Source organism: Podarcis vaucheri, assembly GCF_965113315.1.
Source record: "Podarcis vaucheri genome assembly, chromosome: 17".
NCBI lineage: Eukaryota > Metazoa > Chordata > Lepidosauria > Squamata > Lacertidae > Podarcis > Podarcis vaucheri.
The window spans coordinates 40531615-40549190 of NC_138755.1; the positions used below are offsets into that span (position 1 = coordinate 40531615).

The 17576-nt window shown below is 45.2% G+C and overlaps 1 protein-coding gene across 1 annotated transcript in view; it reads left to right on the forward strand.

Moving 5' to 3' along the window:
- Positions 1 to 17576, forward strand: part of SPAG17 (sperm associated antigen 17) — a 71367-nt gene that overhangs the window by 16871 nt on the left and 36920 nt on the right. The window contains exons 9-20 of the mRNA XM_082206013.1: positions 1615 to 1693; positions 3175 to 3266; positions 4023 to 4160; positions 4241 to 4351; positions 5352 to 5502; positions 7250 to 7480; positions 9537 to 9629; positions 11131 to 11180; positions 12455 to 12568; positions 14027 to 14181; positions 15482 to 15672; positions 17050 to 17135. Coding sequence (XP_082062139.1) covers positions 1615 to 1693; positions 3175 to 3266; positions 4023 to 4160; positions 4241 to 4351; positions 5352 to 5502; positions 7250 to 7480; positions 9537 to 9629; positions 11131 to 11180; positions 12455 to 12568; positions 14027 to 14181; positions 15482 to 15672; positions 17050 to 17135 — 1491 coding nt within the window. The remainder of the gene's footprint in view (positions 1 to 1614; positions 1694 to 3174; positions 3267 to 4022; positions 4161 to 4240; positions 4352 to 5351; positions 5503 to 7249; positions 7481 to 9536; positions 9630 to 11130; positions 11181 to 12454; positions 12569 to 14026; positions 14182 to 15481; positions 15673 to 17049; positions 17136 to 17576) is intronic.

The following is a 17576-nucleotide window of genomic DNA, read 5'->3' on the forward strand; positions in this document are numbered from 1 at the left end:
CAGACACAATAATGCCACAGCAGCCTGCTGCATTTGCTACTGTAGAGCAAATCTTGCTCCATAGGGGTATGAATCCCCCTTTTTTACTCACCCACCACATACCTGTACACACAGACTCATGTATCTACTGCACATGTAAGCGCTTTTTGACTTCAAAACACAGAAGAAGTGAGAAGAGGCCAGACACCCTCTCCCATCCAAGGACTCCCTGGAACAAGGGTTCAAGATGCATGGGGGAGGGGGTGAAAGGAGCCCTTTGTCGGGCATGGATAAGGAGGGACCGAAATAGACAACACAGGAAGCCATAGCCATTTGTCTTGGGAGCAACCTACATTTATGACATTGCACAGGCTTAGGAAGCAGGAGGCTGCAGTTCAGCAATATTTCATTGCATTTCGAGGTAGTGAACCTCCCAAAGATCGGGTGAGATGGTGGACTTTTGGGTGGGGCAGGTATTTTGTAGCAATGTATGACTACCTAGCAGTTTGAAAGCACGTCAAAGTGCAAGTAGATAAATAGCTACTGCTCCAGCGGGCAGGTAAATGGCATTTCCGTGCGCTGTTCTGGTTCGCCAGAAGCGGCTTAGTCATGCTGGCCACATGACCCGGAAGCTGTACACCGGCTCCCTCGGCCAATAAAGCGAGATGAAAGCCGCAACCCCAGAGTCGGTCATGACTGGACCTAATGGTCAGGGGTCCCTTTATGACATAGTCTGAGGACATAGAAAATAGCCCTTCTTTTTACAGTTTAAAGCCCAAGTCTACTACAACAGGCTCTCCATAGGACTTTGACTACTCATAAAGTTTAGCCGGTTGAAAAAGCAAAAGCCAGACCACAGCTGGCTACCTGTCCTTTTCCCAAAAGCATAATTAAATATACTGGTCATGATCTACAAATCCCAGTGTGGCTATGTGGGCAGTTATTCACTCATACAAATCTGGATTTTAAGATCCGCAGGAGATATCCATCTTTCTGTCCTGAAGTACCGTATTTTTTCCACCATAACTCTCACTTTTTTCCTCCTAAAAAGTAAGGGGAAATGTCTGTGCGTGTTATGGAGGGAATGCCTACGGGTGGCATGCCTGCGGATTTTCCTCCTCTAAAAACTATGTGCGTGTTATGGTCGGGTGCGTGTTATAGAGTGAAAAATACAGTACATTTGGTGGAGACTCGAGAGAGGGCTTTCTTGGCTGCTGTCAGGTGCTGGAATTCCTTGCCAAGGGCATGCCAGCTAGTCCCATTTCAGATGACATCACGTCAGCTGGCAAAGACATTTTAATTTTGACATGCCTTTTGGCCTATAGGTTGCCTTGTAAATGGTTCAACTGGTTGTGTGAATTGTATCGGGAAAGGGGGGGGGTTCATCTAAGTCATGGAAAGGACAGCCTAAATTCTACATTAATTCAGAAATTCTCCTCCAGGTGATCCCAAGATTCCTCCAGCACTCTATGTGACTCAAACCTGCAGTAGTTCCTTGCATCACATTACTCACAAAGAGTGCCCAGCAGCAAAATTGACAGCCTGTTTAAGTACTTCATTCAAGTACTGCAATAACTGGGTTGAAGATTTGAATATAAGATGGCTGTATTGTCATAAATGTTTTTGTTTCACAAGGTACCCCCCGCTGCTCCACCTACACCTTCAAGGAGAAAGCAGGCAGCGGAAGAGCCCGCGGCACCAGTTTTAACAACAGGTATGCGTGAAGTGTCTTCAAGTTATTCCTAAACTTTGTCATTGAAAAGAGTGATTCCTTTTCAACATGCTGGAGAAATAGGACAAAATATGTGTAAACCTTCTGCAGGTAGCAGTGGGGTGATGAGTTTTGATTCAGGCTGCCACCCAGAACCTGAAAATTCCAACTTCTGTCATGAGATGCCTTCTGAAGCAATTCTTAACCCTTTTCACTGCATCAAGGCATACTGAATGTCAAAAACTTGCTGTTTATTTCAGGGTAGATTTTATATTCTCAAATATGGAGGATCAGCCGTTGTATATCCCTTCTTCCCATCAACTACAGGTCCATTTCTTATACCCATCTTGCACCTAACCCCCTGAATCTTCCTCCTCCCATACATTGCAGCTACTTTTTACCTTTCCCATCAATTCTGAAGCTACCACTCCTTCCCTTTTTTGCAACTCCTCCTTGCACAAAGACTCCCATTTAACCGCTTAGATCTCCCTACCCAATGCAATTACTAACCTTCCTTTTAACCTCCCCATTTCTAAAGCCACCACTATTTTCCAACCCCATTTGCACCTCCCCTTTTCGCCTTCACCCTCCTTTTTCAAACCACCTCCCTTCCAAGTTTCCCCTTGCACATGGAACATCCACATGGTGATTTTGTAGCTCTTCGTTGCCCCCTTCTCATCTCTGCTCTCCAACCCCAAGCAGTCTCCTCCTTCCTCACCTTCATATGTGCTGTTGCTGATGCCATAAGCAGTTATGCCAATCTCTGCTATAGCTTGGGGGGAATTCCTGAATTTTCCTCCTGCTGAAGAAGAAGAGTTTGGATTTCACTCCCTTTAAGGAGTCTCAAAGCAGCTGACATTCTCCTTTCCCTTCCTCCCCCACAACAAGCACTCTGTGAGGTGAGTGGGGCTGAGAGGCTTCAGAGAAGTGTGACTGGCCCAAGGTCACCCAGCAGCTGCATGTGGAGGAGCGGGGAAGCGAACCCGGTTCACCAGATTACGAGACTACCGCTCTTAACCACTACACCACAAGCAATGGACTCTGGAGCTGCCAGTCTCCTCTGGGGACTTTTCCAGGCCACAGCCACCGTGAGGACATGGCAGCGACTTCTAAGGATGAAGCAACACTGTCGCTGATGCTTCCTCCTTCTGCCACAGCCCAGGAAGCCCATGCCCAAATACAAGAGTTTGAGGTGTTCTGGTAGGCTGTGAAAACCCAAGCCCAGTCGGCCCATCTTTGAGCAGAGATGAGGATGGAGGGTCATTGGGGTCAAACTAGGCCAGGGACTTGACTGCATACTGCTCAGAGCTGGGTCTGCTGGTCTCAAGCTTCTTTGGTTCTCGGGAAAACCCCACACTAGATTGTCAATACACTGTAGTTCATATGACCCTTTGCGATGCTAGCGCCACACAAATTTCAGTGTGATGACAGAGAGGTACAAATATTATATACGAAGGAAGGACAACATTACTTTTTGATTACAGATGTAGACATGAGGTATTATAATGACCTCCTGAACCCAGTCCCTGATGAGATTGTTTCTGTTGCCTTGATACTGGATTGCATGTTGCAACAGGTAAGCACAGTCTTCAGTACAGTCATACCTCGGGTTGAATATGCTTCGAGTTGAGCACGTTCGAGTTGCACTCCACGGCAACCCGGAAGTAACGGAACGCGTTACTTCCGGGTTTCGCCACTTGCGCATGCGCAGATGCTAAAAATGACATAATGCGCAGAGGGGCGAAAAGCGACACGCAGACATGCTGTCACTAGTTACGTTTGCCTCTAGATGCGAACGGGACTCCGGAACGGATCCCATTCGCATGTAGAGGTACCACTGTATATTCAAGAATAGTTGTCATTTTTTAAAAAAGGTTTTGTGTGCAGCTAAAAGTCCTTCACACGTTATGCATGGGAAAGTGACCTTATGGGGAGAGAACTGCTTTACTAGTAACAGGACTGGATCTTTCTCAGTTATAACCGTCCCAGTTCTCAGTGAACAGTTTTCATAGTTGTTGAAGACATCTGAAGGCAGCCCTGTTTAGTGAAGCTTTTAATGTTTGAAGTTCTATTCTGTTTTTAATGTTCTGTTGAAAGCCACCCAGAGTGACTGAGGAAACCCAGCCAGATGGGCGGGGTAGAAATGATAAATTGTTGTTATTATTGTTGTTATTATTATTTATAGTGACTCCATCCTAAACTGGGTGGGTCCCAATATTGCTTGTTCCTGCTAGTGGACAGATTTGGGATTCTGCTGGGATTCTGAGTATCCTGATGCTCAGACTATCCATAACAGCCATGGAGTTATCCTATTTATGTTTTCTTTTGCTAGGTTGTTGCATCAGAACAGAATCTTACACCACCAAGCTTGGTGGTTCCAGAGCCTCGTGAAGATGGGCTGGATCATACCATTGCAAGTCACATGGTTTCGATCCTGCCTTCTCTTGCCCTTCCTGAGAGTGAGAAAAAGGTTTGTATTGCCAAGTATTACTATTTTGTTGTTTAGAAATATAGATATTTTAAATTTGTGTTTTTTACTTTCATTAACAGAATCTTTACAACTCCTTTTATCCTGAAAATAAAGAAAAGACCACGGATCAGAAATGGCCTCTTATACTGAACTACCATGATACCCTGTCCCAGAGATTGTACTTCCTAAAGGTAGAATGTGGTGCAGTTTATTCTTTCTTTTCTTTTCTTTTCTTTCTTTCTTTCTTTCTTTCTTTCTTTCTTTCTTTCTTTCTTTCTTTCATCAGTAGCATTAAATGCGTAAATAATAACACTTTGAACAATGAGGGGGAAATAGCAAGTAGGAACATTTTCCTATAAATTTGCTAGGACTCAAAGGACTTCAGAGGCTGGAACTAACTTCACACTCATTGCATAATAATAATAATAACAGGTAAAAAAAAGTAAAGGACCCCTGGACGGTTAAGTCCAGTCAAAGGCTACTATGGGGTTGCGGCACTCATCTCGCTTCAGGCTGAGGGAGCTGACGTTTGTCCACAGACAGTTTTCCGGGCCATATGGCCAGCATGACTAAACCGCTTCTGGCGCAATGGAACACCGTGGCAGAAACCAGAGCTCATGGAATTCCATTTACCTTCCCTTCACAGCAGTACCTATTTATCTGTTTGCACTGGCGTGCTTTAGAACTGCTAGGTTGGCAGGAGCTGGGACAGAGCAACAGGAGTGTTGTGCGGATTTGAACCACTGACCTTCCAATTGCCAAACCCAAGAGGTTCAGTGGTTTAGACCACAGCACCACCAATAATATATTTATACCCTGCCCATCTGACTGGGTTCCCCCAGCCACTCTGGGTGGCTTCCACACAGTAGGACATCAAACGTTAAAAACTTCCCTATACAGGGATGTCTTCAGATGTCTTCTAAAACTCAGATAGTTGTTTATTTCCTTGACATCTGATGGGAGGCTGTTTCACAGGGTGGGTGCAACTACTGAGAAGACCCTTTGACTGGTTCTCTGTAATTTCACTTATCATAGTGAGGGAACTGCCAGAAAGCCCTCAGAGTTGGATCTCGGTCTCCAAGCTGAATCTAAGTGCCAGTTTTCAGTTAAATTTTCAAGTTCAAGAATATTTTTATGTAGGATATATAGGGCATTAACATCGGTTAATATTTGTTTCTTTTTTCTCTTCAGATGCAGGGTGGTTTAGACCCAGCCAAGGTTGAAGATGAAATGATGTGCAAACTGCCTTTGATGGATCTTCTTAAATTCCCTCTTCCGCCACCTGGAACCAATACCAGGCGCCTTGCCAGAATCCATGAGCTCATGCACTATTGCACTAGCGGTAACATGCTTCCTTTACTGTAAACAGTTTACCCCAAAATCCAAAAAGGTTGCTATAAGGTATTTTTATAGGACCAGGTAAAGGTTTGAGTCCCTTCACACCTTGTTTAATGTATTATAGGCCTCCCTTGGCCTGAAGAGGCTTGGTACAAGTGTGAACTGTAAATGGTAATAAGAGAGGTTTCCTGGTAAGTAGGGTAGAATCGCCTTTAATTCTGCTCCGGTTGCAAGGCACGAAGGGATTATGCCTCACCTGTTGCAGTGCAAGTCACTGCTCATCCTGTTCCTGAACCCTTTCCCCAATCCGTAAGTCTGCGCTGTAAGCCATACATTGTATTTTTAAAAATAGGTAGTATAGTACAGTACAAGCGACTCCCCACTTATTCAGGGGTTACATTCCAGTGCCCCACGTGCGTAAGTGGAAATCACATAAGTGGGGAGCACCCTCTAAACACCCTTTAAATGCCCGCTCTGCCACTCTCTGCAACCCAGATCAAAAATACTGTACTAAAAAAGATCCACAGCTGGAACTGAAGCTCTGGGGCTGCCTGGGCAATGTGTGGGAAAGTGGCTGCAGCTGTAGAGCTGGGCGATATTGCGATTAATTGTCTGAAACTGGTATGGCCTTCAAACCGCGATGCCAGTTTCAGACTTTTTGAGCTGGCAGTACATTGCAGCTCCCCAGCCACTGCCGGTGCCTCATTCCTGCCTGCCTGCCTGAGCTGTGCTGGCGGCAGCCAGGAAGCCATGATGTATCGCCAGTTCAAATTGCCTTGATCAGCTGAGAGGTGAGCAGGAGTGATAGGGTTGGGCAATTCCAGACATCGTGATATATCAGTACATCACGATATTCAGCTGCTGATCTATCACAATGTTGAAAACCAGGTATTGCCCAGCTCTCTGCTGCTGCTGTGCTACCCCACATTTCAGGTGTTAAGCAGGGAGGCTGAGCAGCCTCAACAAAGCCCTGCTGTGCCTCCAGTCGCTTCCTTGCCCTTACTGAAGTCCTCTTCGAGCTCCGGAATGGGTCTCCTCACGAGGACTCTCCAGCTGTCAGGCTTTGGGGGACCGGATCCCTCCCCTGGTGGCAGTAAAGAAGCAGATCAAACAAAAGGAACATTCTTACCAGTTAGTTTCTTTAATAATCTCAGCGACAGAGAAAGGAATGCATATCTCTCTAGAAACGGCGTTGCTCCCAGTTAAGGTTCACCCCCTCCGTCCCCATTAATCTATGTCACTCCTACATCTGGTAATCTGAGCTTGTTGCCGCTACACTTTCTGTTCTAGCACTCTCAAAGCCCATCTAGTCTTAGGCGAAGAGGGGTTAGGGATTCTTTGCAAGGACACTGAATCTGCCAGCCGTCCCTCTCCTGGCATTTCCTCTTCTAGCTGTTCCTCACCCAGTATTTCCCAGCTTTCCCCCTCTGGACTATGCCCCTCTGCAAACCACTGTTCTAAATCAATACTGTCTTCCTGCCCTTGGGAAGGTTCAGGGGCGGGGGCTCCCACAATTCCTCCTCAATCCAGCCCCTGACACCAGCTCTCTCCCTCCATTTCCTGGTATGAATTAAGTTACTATTTCCTGGCACCGCACATATACACGGATGCGCATGAATCGATCATGCGCAAGTGGGAGGGATTCCTGTATATCAATGAAAAGTGACCAGTGCCCGTAGGAAAAATATCTCATCATGGGACACACTTTGCTGACCGCTGAGTTTACTTTCTGTGCCTTGATCTTTCTACAGAACACATGAACTGGGCTGAAATAGAGCGAGCTTTTAAAGTGTTTACATTTGAAAGTCTGAGGCTGACAACGGTAGATGACTCTGGACAGCTAGAAGGCTGTGGCAGAATGCTTGGTGGTGGTGATGAGATTTCTTACATCCCATGGGATAATCCTGCTGAGTTTGCCAGACAACTGAGACAAGAATTGATGGACCTAAAAATATTACAGGAAGACTATCTGAACAAATCAGGTACAGAGGTTATCATAATTTTTTTTATTTATTACCATATTTTTCGCCCCATAGGGCGCACCACCCCATAGGACGCACCTAGTTTATTGGGGGGAAAATAAAGAAAAAAAATTATTTCCCCCCCCCCAGGCACGGGGCTGGCGCGGGGGAAGCCCGAGCTTCCCCCAATCCCAGCCCCGAGAACAGCCTGCTATCCGCAAGCCTAGGGAGGCCAGCGGTAAGTCGCGCCGGTCTCCCCAGGCTTCGGAATGCAGGCAGCTCTGCTCAGCCATCAGGAGGCGGGCGCGACTTCGCGCCCCACTCTGGATGGCTGCGCAGAGCTGCGCTCGTCCCGGGACAGCAGGCAGCTCTGCACAGCCATCGGGAGTCCCCCGAGCTTGCGGGGCTGGCGGTGGGGAGAAGCACGCCTCTCCCCGCCGTCAGCCTCCAAACCACGTCGTGAGACAGCGGGATGGCGCGCTGCACCTCCCCGCTGTCCCCCGAGCTTGTGGGGCTGGTGGTGGGGCGCACCGACCCCCCTCGCTCTCCAGGCTTCAGCAAAAGCCTGCATTCGCCCCATAGGATGCACACACATTTTCCCTTCATTTTTGGAGGGGGGAAAGTGCGCCCTATAGGGCGAATAATACGGTACATTTGCTGCTGAAACAAAGGGCAGTAAAGGCACAAGTTCAAAATGGGATTTTAGAGAATGCATGGCCATTGTTTGCCTTGGTCCACACCCAAAGCAAAATTGCTGAAGCCCCTGTTCTCATACTTCTGCTCTGCAATGGTGACGTGTGGCATCTCCAAGACCGCTCTGCAGACACATTTTGCACAGATCACAGAGAAAGTGGTTCTTTCGAAAAACCTAAAAGAAGAGCTAGAGATAGGAGAAAGCCAAGTGTTGTTAGCCAAAGGATGAAAGAGATGGAAGTATCCTGGCTAAGCAGGGATGATGAGGGCTAAGAGGCAGAGTCGGAAGAGGATTCAAAGGCAAGGCAGTTAGAATCAGGAAGAAAAAGTTTGACTGCCAGGGCCTGATCTATATTTGCCACAGAGTAGGATGGGAGAATGCTGAGGTCATAAAACAGATTACAGTGGTACCTCGGATTACATATGCTTCAGGTTACATACGCTTCAGGGTACAGACTCCGCTAACCCAAAAATAATACCTCGGGTTAAGAACTTTGCTTCAGGATGAGAACAGAAATCGTGCTCTGGCGGCGCAGCAGCAGCAGGAGGCCCCATTAGCTAAAGTGGAGCTTCAGGTTAAGAACAGTTTCAGGTTAAGAATGGACCTCCGGAACGAATTAAGTACTTAACCCGAGGTACCACTGTACAGTACTAAAGAATGCAGGTATAGTACTTAAGAACACACAGAGAGAAAACACCATGGAGCACCTCTACTAGTGCCTTCATCTGCCCCACCTGCAATGAAACATGTATCTCCCATATTGGTCTCTATAGGCACAGCAGGCACCGTAACTCTCCAGTGGTTTGACTTTACTCCCAAAGGTGTACTCCTCCCTTGTCTCCCAAAATAGACAGATGCCAACAACAGCTGTTAAAGGAATTTATACTGAGCTTGTTAATGTTGTATATGTTTGGAGATGGCTACAATCCTAAACACAAGTACTGTTGAAGGTTCTTCCAAGTAAACATACCTAGGGAATTGTCCTGATGCTGTCAGAAACCCGAGTCTTCTAGTACTGTATAGGTCACAGTATTCTCTTTTGCTCTTACCATTTTTAGCCTATTTACGATATTCCTTCAGAGCCGAAAAGATTCAAAGTTATTCGACATGCCCTCATTCTCCTTCACAGTGAAGTCATGGTCCATATTGAACATTTTTCAGAGGTCAGTCCCTCTCCACAGTCCACTTGCCCTCAGGTCATGTTGCAGATGAGCAACTGCACTATTCACAGACCACGTGCCACTGCCAGAGTCCACAGGAGGCCAGTCTGCTTTTCCCACATTGTTTCTGTGCTGCCACTTTGAATGTTGAAACTTAAACTGGAGATTAGGGAACTCCCATTCTGACTTCGGAATTTTTCTGATTTGCACCTCCTGTTCATAGGGCTTTGCACTGACAGTGCTTTTCGTAGTCGACAATTTTTCTCTTTTTCACTTGACAACGGTATTAAGAGACCATCAGGACTTTACAATTCAGGTATGCTTTATTTGGAAAGAGCCTCTTCCCCTTTCCCTCTGTCTTCACTTTGGTGTTAAAACAAAGCACTTATTTTTCTCATTGGTGATCAGTCTGCCAAAATACAGCCATATTAGCAAACTATCTACAGAGAATACCAACAGCTAAGCAAAGAACTAACTTAGTTGGTCTTTAAGGTGCTACTGGAAGGATTTTTTTTATTTTGACTATGACAGACCAACAAGGCTACCTATCTGCAACTTATCCCTGAAAGTCAGTTAGGTTCCTTAAAGAATCACAAAGCAATCCAGTGGCCTGGCAGTGTTGGGAAACGGCCACCTCGGGAAAGGCTGACTCCTCTTCCCAGGCACTGGGGCCTGTTGCCAGTGATCTGCCCCTGGCTGGTCTTCGGTCAGTCCAGGAAGATCTGAAATAAGCGACACCTCCCTCTTGAGAGATGCACACTCCCTTCCCCCTTGCATGTCAGCAGCAGAAAGAAAACAGTCTGGAAGTAGTCTGACTCATTCTACTTTATTCCCGGACTGTACACTGTACAAAACATGTCTGCTCTCTCAGAAACCTCCGTACAACTCACTGACTCCCCCTTTACAGCAACAACAGGAAGGTCTCAAGTTACACTGAGAACACAACCCTGAGAAGAGCGTTGAACATCCTGTCTCACGCTCAGAAACATCAGATGAATCACATGATGTAAACAATGAGCTGCTAGTTTGCAGCTGCTGAGCACTCATATCCCAACAGGCAGAACCAGCAGCTAGTTTACGCTAGACTATTGCATAGTCGGGCTCCTATGCACTCCCATCAGTAGAGTGTAGCTGCCAGTCCACAAACTTAGCTATGCAAAAAAGCTGCAATAAGAATGCAAGCCGTGTAGTGCAGCAGAGCTCATAAACAGGTGGTCCCAGGTCCAGTCTTCCTACTGGAAAAAGCTAGGTGCAATCCTTGCACACAGCACAGCTTAGGTGTCAGAGGTAAACAGGGGGAACGCTACATGAGCCAATTGGCACACAGGCTCTGCCAATCACATTGGCCAGAGGTGCACCCTCGCTTCTCATTCGTTGTTAAAGAGTATGTGTGTCTGTGAAACACGAAGACACAAAGATTGTCCATTTCAGATTAAGGAGAAAAAGAATTAAGGCTACAATTCTATATACTGGGAGTAAAGTCCATTGATTTCTTTTGAATGGGATTGCACCATAAAGAAGCACATCCTGGCTCCTGGTTCATGCACTGGCTGACCCAAGGATTTTCGTGGAAAATCCTTACAATAAACAGACATTCTTATTAAGAGAGAGGAATGTTGTGAGAAAGAGGCAAGCCACTGCTCTGAAAAACGTAGAGACCGTTTATCAGGGTAGAGCAGGATGGAGATTGTGCCAACAGCATTTAAGAACAGGAACAGCCAAACAACCAGATGAAAAGATAAAATATGTCTGTGGGTGTGTTAGTGTATGCATCTCTTATCCATCCACCCATCCATCTATTTAGCTTTATTTTTCAGATCGGGTTGCTGAATGTAAGAGTGATCTCAACGCTTCTCTTGAAAATAAGGTAAGAAATACTGCGGTTGAAATGTGCTTTACAGTATGATATGAAAGTGGAGTCTGTACATGTGAATTATGGTAGCTCAGAATTTTTGGTGCGTTTTTAACTTCAAATGTATATATAACAGATGGATGCTCTTTGGTGATTCAAAATCTTTCCTCTTAAAGATTATATGTACACTAATAAAAGTAGAATAGGAACTTCTAATGCCACGTTGTTGTACTCTAAAATCAGAACCAGTTAAAAATTCTTACCCATTATCATTCTGTGTTGCCTGCGATTCTGTCTCCTTTCAGTATGGGCAGTTCTCTAGACTTAAAGGTAAAGGTAAAGGACCCCTGACCCCTTAACTAAGTCCAGTCGCGAACAACTCTGGGGTTGCGGTCAGCTAGTATTTGTTGAAGCTGTTTCCATTGCTTTATATAATTTGAAAGTTCAAGATTGCTCTTGAAGAAAAAACCTGTGTTCCAAAATAGATTGAGCTGTAATAAATCCTATTAGTAGGCATTTTTGGGAACAAATTAATTCTGTTAGTTCTTTCTGGTCTCACATATTGGTGTCCGTCCCCCATCCCTCCCACTTTTTTACTTCTGTATTGAGTTTTTTATTGAAAGGAGAGGCAGGTGACACATTTCATTCCCGCTTCCATTCTTAGTGGCAGCTTTCTCCTTTATCTGAACAGATCCATGCTAAACTTACTCGGATAGATTACTGTATTTTTCGCTCTATAAGATGCACCAGACCACAAGACGCACCTAGTTTTGGAGGAGGAAAACAAGAAAAAAAATATTCTGAATCTCAGAAGCCAGAACAGCAAGAGGGATCGCTGTGCAGTGAAAGCAGCAATCCCTCTTGCTGTTCTGGCTTCTGGGATAGCTGCGCAGCCTGCATTCGCTCCATAAGACGCACACACATTTCCCCTTACTTTTTAGGAGGGGAAAAGTGAGTCTTCAAGAGCAAAAAATACAGTATTTGAGAGCGAATCTATGTGATAGTTTGTGTCAGGATGGGTGTTGATGCTTATCTAGAAGTATCTGTCCAAGTCTTCCCATTTACCAAATTAAAAATTAGTTTTGTGACTCCCAAGCCCCCCCCCCCAAAGAAAGGTTAAAATCATAGAACTGTAGAGTTGGACAGGAGCCCTGAGGATTATCTAGTCCAACTCCTAGCAATGCAGAAATCTCAACTGGATCATTCATGACAGATGGCCAGATGCTTAAACCCCTGCTCTGTGGCCTTCGTTATATGTGATTGTTTTATACCTCTTGGTGTTTCTTCAGATACATTCAAATACAGATACAGAAATAGAATTACTTGCCATACAGGAGGCCCAGCAGCGGTGTTTGAAAGACTGGAGTTTTGCAGAACATTTTCAACCACACCTTCTCTTCCAGGTATTTTTAGTTGCTTTTTCTTCATGATGTAGAGGGGGGAACAGAAAAGGGTAGTGAGCATTTCATTTCTATACCCCTGCTTCAGATGCAAAGCTGATGAGTGACGTTTCTTAACCATTTGCATTTAGCCACCCTTTTAAATCTTAATTGCACGCCTGTCACCAAAGCAGGGGAAACTGTCTTTGTATTCTGTTTTATCTTGGATATCATCATAGGTATTGCTTGTTGGGAAGAGTGGAGGTGTCATTTACTGTGCCCACCTTCACTTCTATGAGTGTCCTTTCCCTTGATACAAAAAATAGGTCACACAGGACTTAGTAAAAGAGATGTTCCTTCTCTTATTTACATATGAAGAACTTGCTGGGCACCTTTTTATGGGCAGAGGGGGAGTTACTCTTCCATCATAGCTCTTCTGAAATAAAATGTATTTGTGTACACATGGTACAATCAACCTGTCACGGAGCCTGTATATTAACTAAGATAGAGCTGGTGTCATCAGCATGTTAATGACACTGGACCCTAAATCTCCTAATGCCAGTTCCAATACCTTTATAGAGATATTAAACAACATTGGAAATAAGAATAGTGCTCTGTGGCACAACTGCTAGTGGGTAGACATGTAACCTTCCAACAGTATTTTCTGAACTGAACCCTGTAGGTAGGAATGGAACCTCCAGGTCGCCCTGGGCAAGATAAAACAACTAACAAATTCAATAAATGAAATCAATAATAGCCACAGCAACACCGTGCCACCAAGCCATGGAAACTGTGCAGGAGGATAAATTGCTCAATGGTATTGAAAGCTGCTACAAGCAAAAGCAACAAGATTGCACTTTCCCTGTCCCTCTCCTGATGGTGGTCACCATCTGGGCAATCAATGTCTAGTATTAGTTACAAAAAAAGTACGTTAAGTATGCTATAAATATGTTTTTTATGTTAAAACTGTTCCCCCGAATGCCCCTTTCCCCATTGCCAGTCATTTACAAAAGTTGATGTCAGGGAATTGACATCGGAGGGAGAGGCGAAGGGGAGGCTCCCAGATGATGCTGGCGAAGGTCCCAGCAGCAGGGGGAGAAACAGCTCAGGAGAGGGGGAAGCCAGTCAGCGCAACACCAGGGATGAAGGGGGGCAGACGGGGGAATTGGAGAGAGGGCTCCAGGACTCTTCACTGGACATCAGTGAGGAGAGGCCAGGTCCTCCGCTACCCACGCCTTCCCTGCGCAGAAGACTCCCACACAGTGAGAGGAGGAGGAGACTGGGTGTCAAACAACTCTTATGTTGGAAGAGGTTCAAGAAACACCCACTGACGGATTCTGCCAGTGACTGAGGCAGCCAGGATGAGAAGGGGCTGTGCAGTCAGAAAGTTTTAACAAGGCAAATTAACCGAGAAAGGCACCAGTTTACGCACGAGTAACCCATACCCATTACAGTTGAGTTATGCTTTCCCTTCGTTCTCAGGTTCTTCACAATGCAATCCAGAATTACAAATGCATTGATTCCTATTATCACACTCAAGATAACTCCTTGCTGATAGTCCTTCATAACCCTATGAACCAACGCTGCCAGTTTGAAGAGTCCTGGAATGTTGCGTTGCATTCTGACGTTGGATTCAGGTGAGAGGTTCTTCAGGCAATGCCTCCAAATAGCCCAGAAGCCATAGGTATGGAATACAGCATGAAAAGGAGATGGTGGTGATTCGTGATGAGAATGGCAAGTGCAAGCAAGTGTAAATGGGTGCACATTGCTGCAAAAAGCCCCAACCCAAACACTTCATTTTAAATATATGGAATAGGTGGTGAGGGACCTGGAATGAAGCATAGTGCAGAGTTTGATGAATATGTTGACCCAGTGGGTGGCAGCTGTGAAAAGGGCAAATTCCACATTAAGGAACATGATGAAAGGGATTGAAAATAAAATTGCCAATGACATAAAGCCATTATATGGCGTGACTACTCTTGGATCACAGTATTGTTCTGCTTAAAAGGTAAAGGGACCCCTGACCATTAGGTCCAGTCACGGCCGACTCTGGGGTTGCGGCGCTCATCTCGCTTTATTGGCCGAGGGAGCCAACGTACAGCTTCCAGGTCATGTGGCCAGCAGGACTAAGCTGCTTCTGGCGAACCAGAGCAGCGCACGGAAACGCCGTTTACCTTCCCGCTGGAGCGGTACCTATTTATCTATTTGCACTTTGACGTGCTTTTGAACTGCTAGGTTGGCAGGAGCTGGGACCGAGCAACGGGCGCTCACCCCATCATGGGGATTTGAACCGCCGACCTTCTGATCAGCAAGTCCTAGGCTCAGTGGTTTAACCCACAGCGCCACCCGTGTCCCCGCACCTCAAAAAGGGATATTGCAGAGTTGGAAAACATTCAGTATGGGGCAACCCAAATGATCAAGGAACAGATGCAACTCCCTGATGTGGAAAGTTTGCAGCATTTGGGGCTTTGTGCTCTTAAGAGTGAGAATTAATGTCCTTAACCGAAAGCAATGGTGGACAAGTGAGGAAGGAAGAGGATAGCTCAGTCTGCCCTGTGCAGATGCATGGCTGACCAGCTCCCATTGCCTATGCTAGCATCTCATGTTTACATACAGCACACATCTAGCTAGTAAGCAGTTGCACACTTGCACAGTGCTGACTGAAACTCCAAAAAGTCAAGCATGCAAGTTCCCTTTCTGTCACCCCATAGCAGCCAGCAGTTTCCAGAGGTGAACCATTTCATCAGCTGTTGTGCAGATCTGATTTGCGTACTTGTTTTTTTTTTAATAATCCACATTTTTTAATAATGCAGAAATATTTTTAAACATAAAATGCAATATAAACTATTTAAGGGTTTTAATTCTTTCATATGAGAAGGCAAAGATTCTTGATCACTGTGTTTTCTTATCGATAATAGTAGAAATTCTTTTTCCCAGGAATTACCTGGAATTGGTGGCTGCTTCCATAGATGAATGGATAGTAAGAGAAGAAGTAAAATATCAGGAAGAAAAAATGGCAAAAGAACTGGAAGCACTTAGGTTAGCTAAAGAGTTAGCAGAAAAAGCACCTGTCGAAGTCAAGTCCCCACCTACTGGCAAAAAGGGTGCTGCGCTGAAGAAGTCCAAAAGTAAGTTGACTACATATGCCTACTCAGAGGTAAGTTCAGTGGGCCAGGTAAGACTGCAGCCTTAGCCATGTTCGTATTCAGAAAACAACTTGCAATCCCTTGCAGCAAATTATATAAGCCAGCTCCATGTACCTGTGTTAGGGAATTGCCCACCCAAACGCCTTGTTTTGGGTGCCATAGAAGGCTTTGTTCAAGCCTACCTGCAGCAAGGGGGATCATTTTCAGAAGGGCCACAGCTCAGGGATGGGAAAGGATAACCCCTCTTGCTGCAATTAGGCTTGGGAATAAACCTTTGTTTGCTTGCAATAGAAGGGTTTTCTCCAAGCCTAATTGTTTGGAGACAGTGGTTGACTTGGATATTGTAACTGGTGGGGGAGGGTTAACCATTCCATCCCCAGCTCCACTCTCCAAGAAACTCACCCATCCCCTCCAAATTTGGTTCTAAAATGGCTAAAGTCCTTTTTTCAAACCTCATAGCTAGTGAGATTGGAGTATGAGAGAGGGGTTGCTGTGTGATTTGTGAATGTGTAATTGCAGTATAAAAGGGACGCGGGTGGCGCTGTGGGCTAAAGCCTCAGCGCCTAGGGCTTGCCAATCGAGAGGTCGGCGGTTCGAATCCCCGCGGCGGGGTGCGCTCCCGCTGCTCGGTCCCAGCGCCTGCCCACCTAGCAGTTCGAAAGCACCCCCGGGGGCAAGTAGATAAATAGGTACCGCTTACCAGCGGGAAGGTAAACGGCGTTCCGTGTGCGGCTCTGGCTCGCCAGAGCAGCGTTGTCACGCTGGCCACGTGACCCGGAAGTGTCTTCGGACAGCGCTGGCCCCCGGCCAATAGATGTGAGATGGGCGCACAAACCCCAGAGTCTGTCAAGACTGGCCCGTTCGGGCAGGGGTACCTTTACCTTTACCTTTAATTGCAGTATGCGGTGGATGGTGATATGACGTGTCTTTTGCCCATAGCATGTGACCAATACGTTTCTTGCTGTTATTTCTGCATCTTGGGGGGGTCTCCCTTTATTGACTCCTACCAGGGTTTACACACGAGCTCATTATTAAGAAAGAAGACATTTTTCTTTTAGAGCTCAAGAAAATTTGGCCCGTGATCCCCATGCTTTAATGTAGCTTACAAATAAATGTTGCCAAGTTAAAATTGATGTTCCTTTAAATGATTTTTTTTCAGAGTATAAGGGAGCATATGAGATGATGGAAAGAGAGTAATAGCCAGATTGCTTGTGCCAAATATGGGAATTTGAGCTCTACTTTTTAAGCTTTGGCGTTGCATTCGTTCTATTGCTCTTTTAACAAATCTTTCTTGGTAGTTGGTGGTTGCTGTTGCAACATACTTTTGAAGATGCTTTATCTTTATCTCAATTCTCAAAGCTCCTACCAAAAGTAAAGTCGACGTTTCTCCAGAACCTGCAGTTGAGAAAGAAAAAAACATTTTTGTCAGAGATGACTCTCTCAAGGTAACAATAAAAAAGAAAAAGGAAAAGCCTAATCCCAAAATAATTTCATATGTTCCAAGTGTTTTTATACACCTGAGGGTGTTTTGTTTTTGTTCCTGTTTTTATTATGCATGTTGTGTTTTTATCTTGTATATTTTTGCTGTGAACCATCTTCGGATGAAGGGCAGTATATAAATTAAATAAATGCTTAAATAAATAAAACATACTTATGGCAACAACAGAAGCTGCAGAGTGATAATAGTAATGATTTTTTATTTATTTTTTATATAAGCTGTACACACACACTTTCAGTTTGTATTGAAAAGTTTTGGAAACAGATAATTACAGGGCTTTAAATAATATATTAAAATCACTTAAAATATTGACGTTTTTAAAGAGGAGGGAAGGTGGGTTAAACTAAAAGTAATCCAATAGTGACTCAAAAAAAGGTTGAAACGAAAA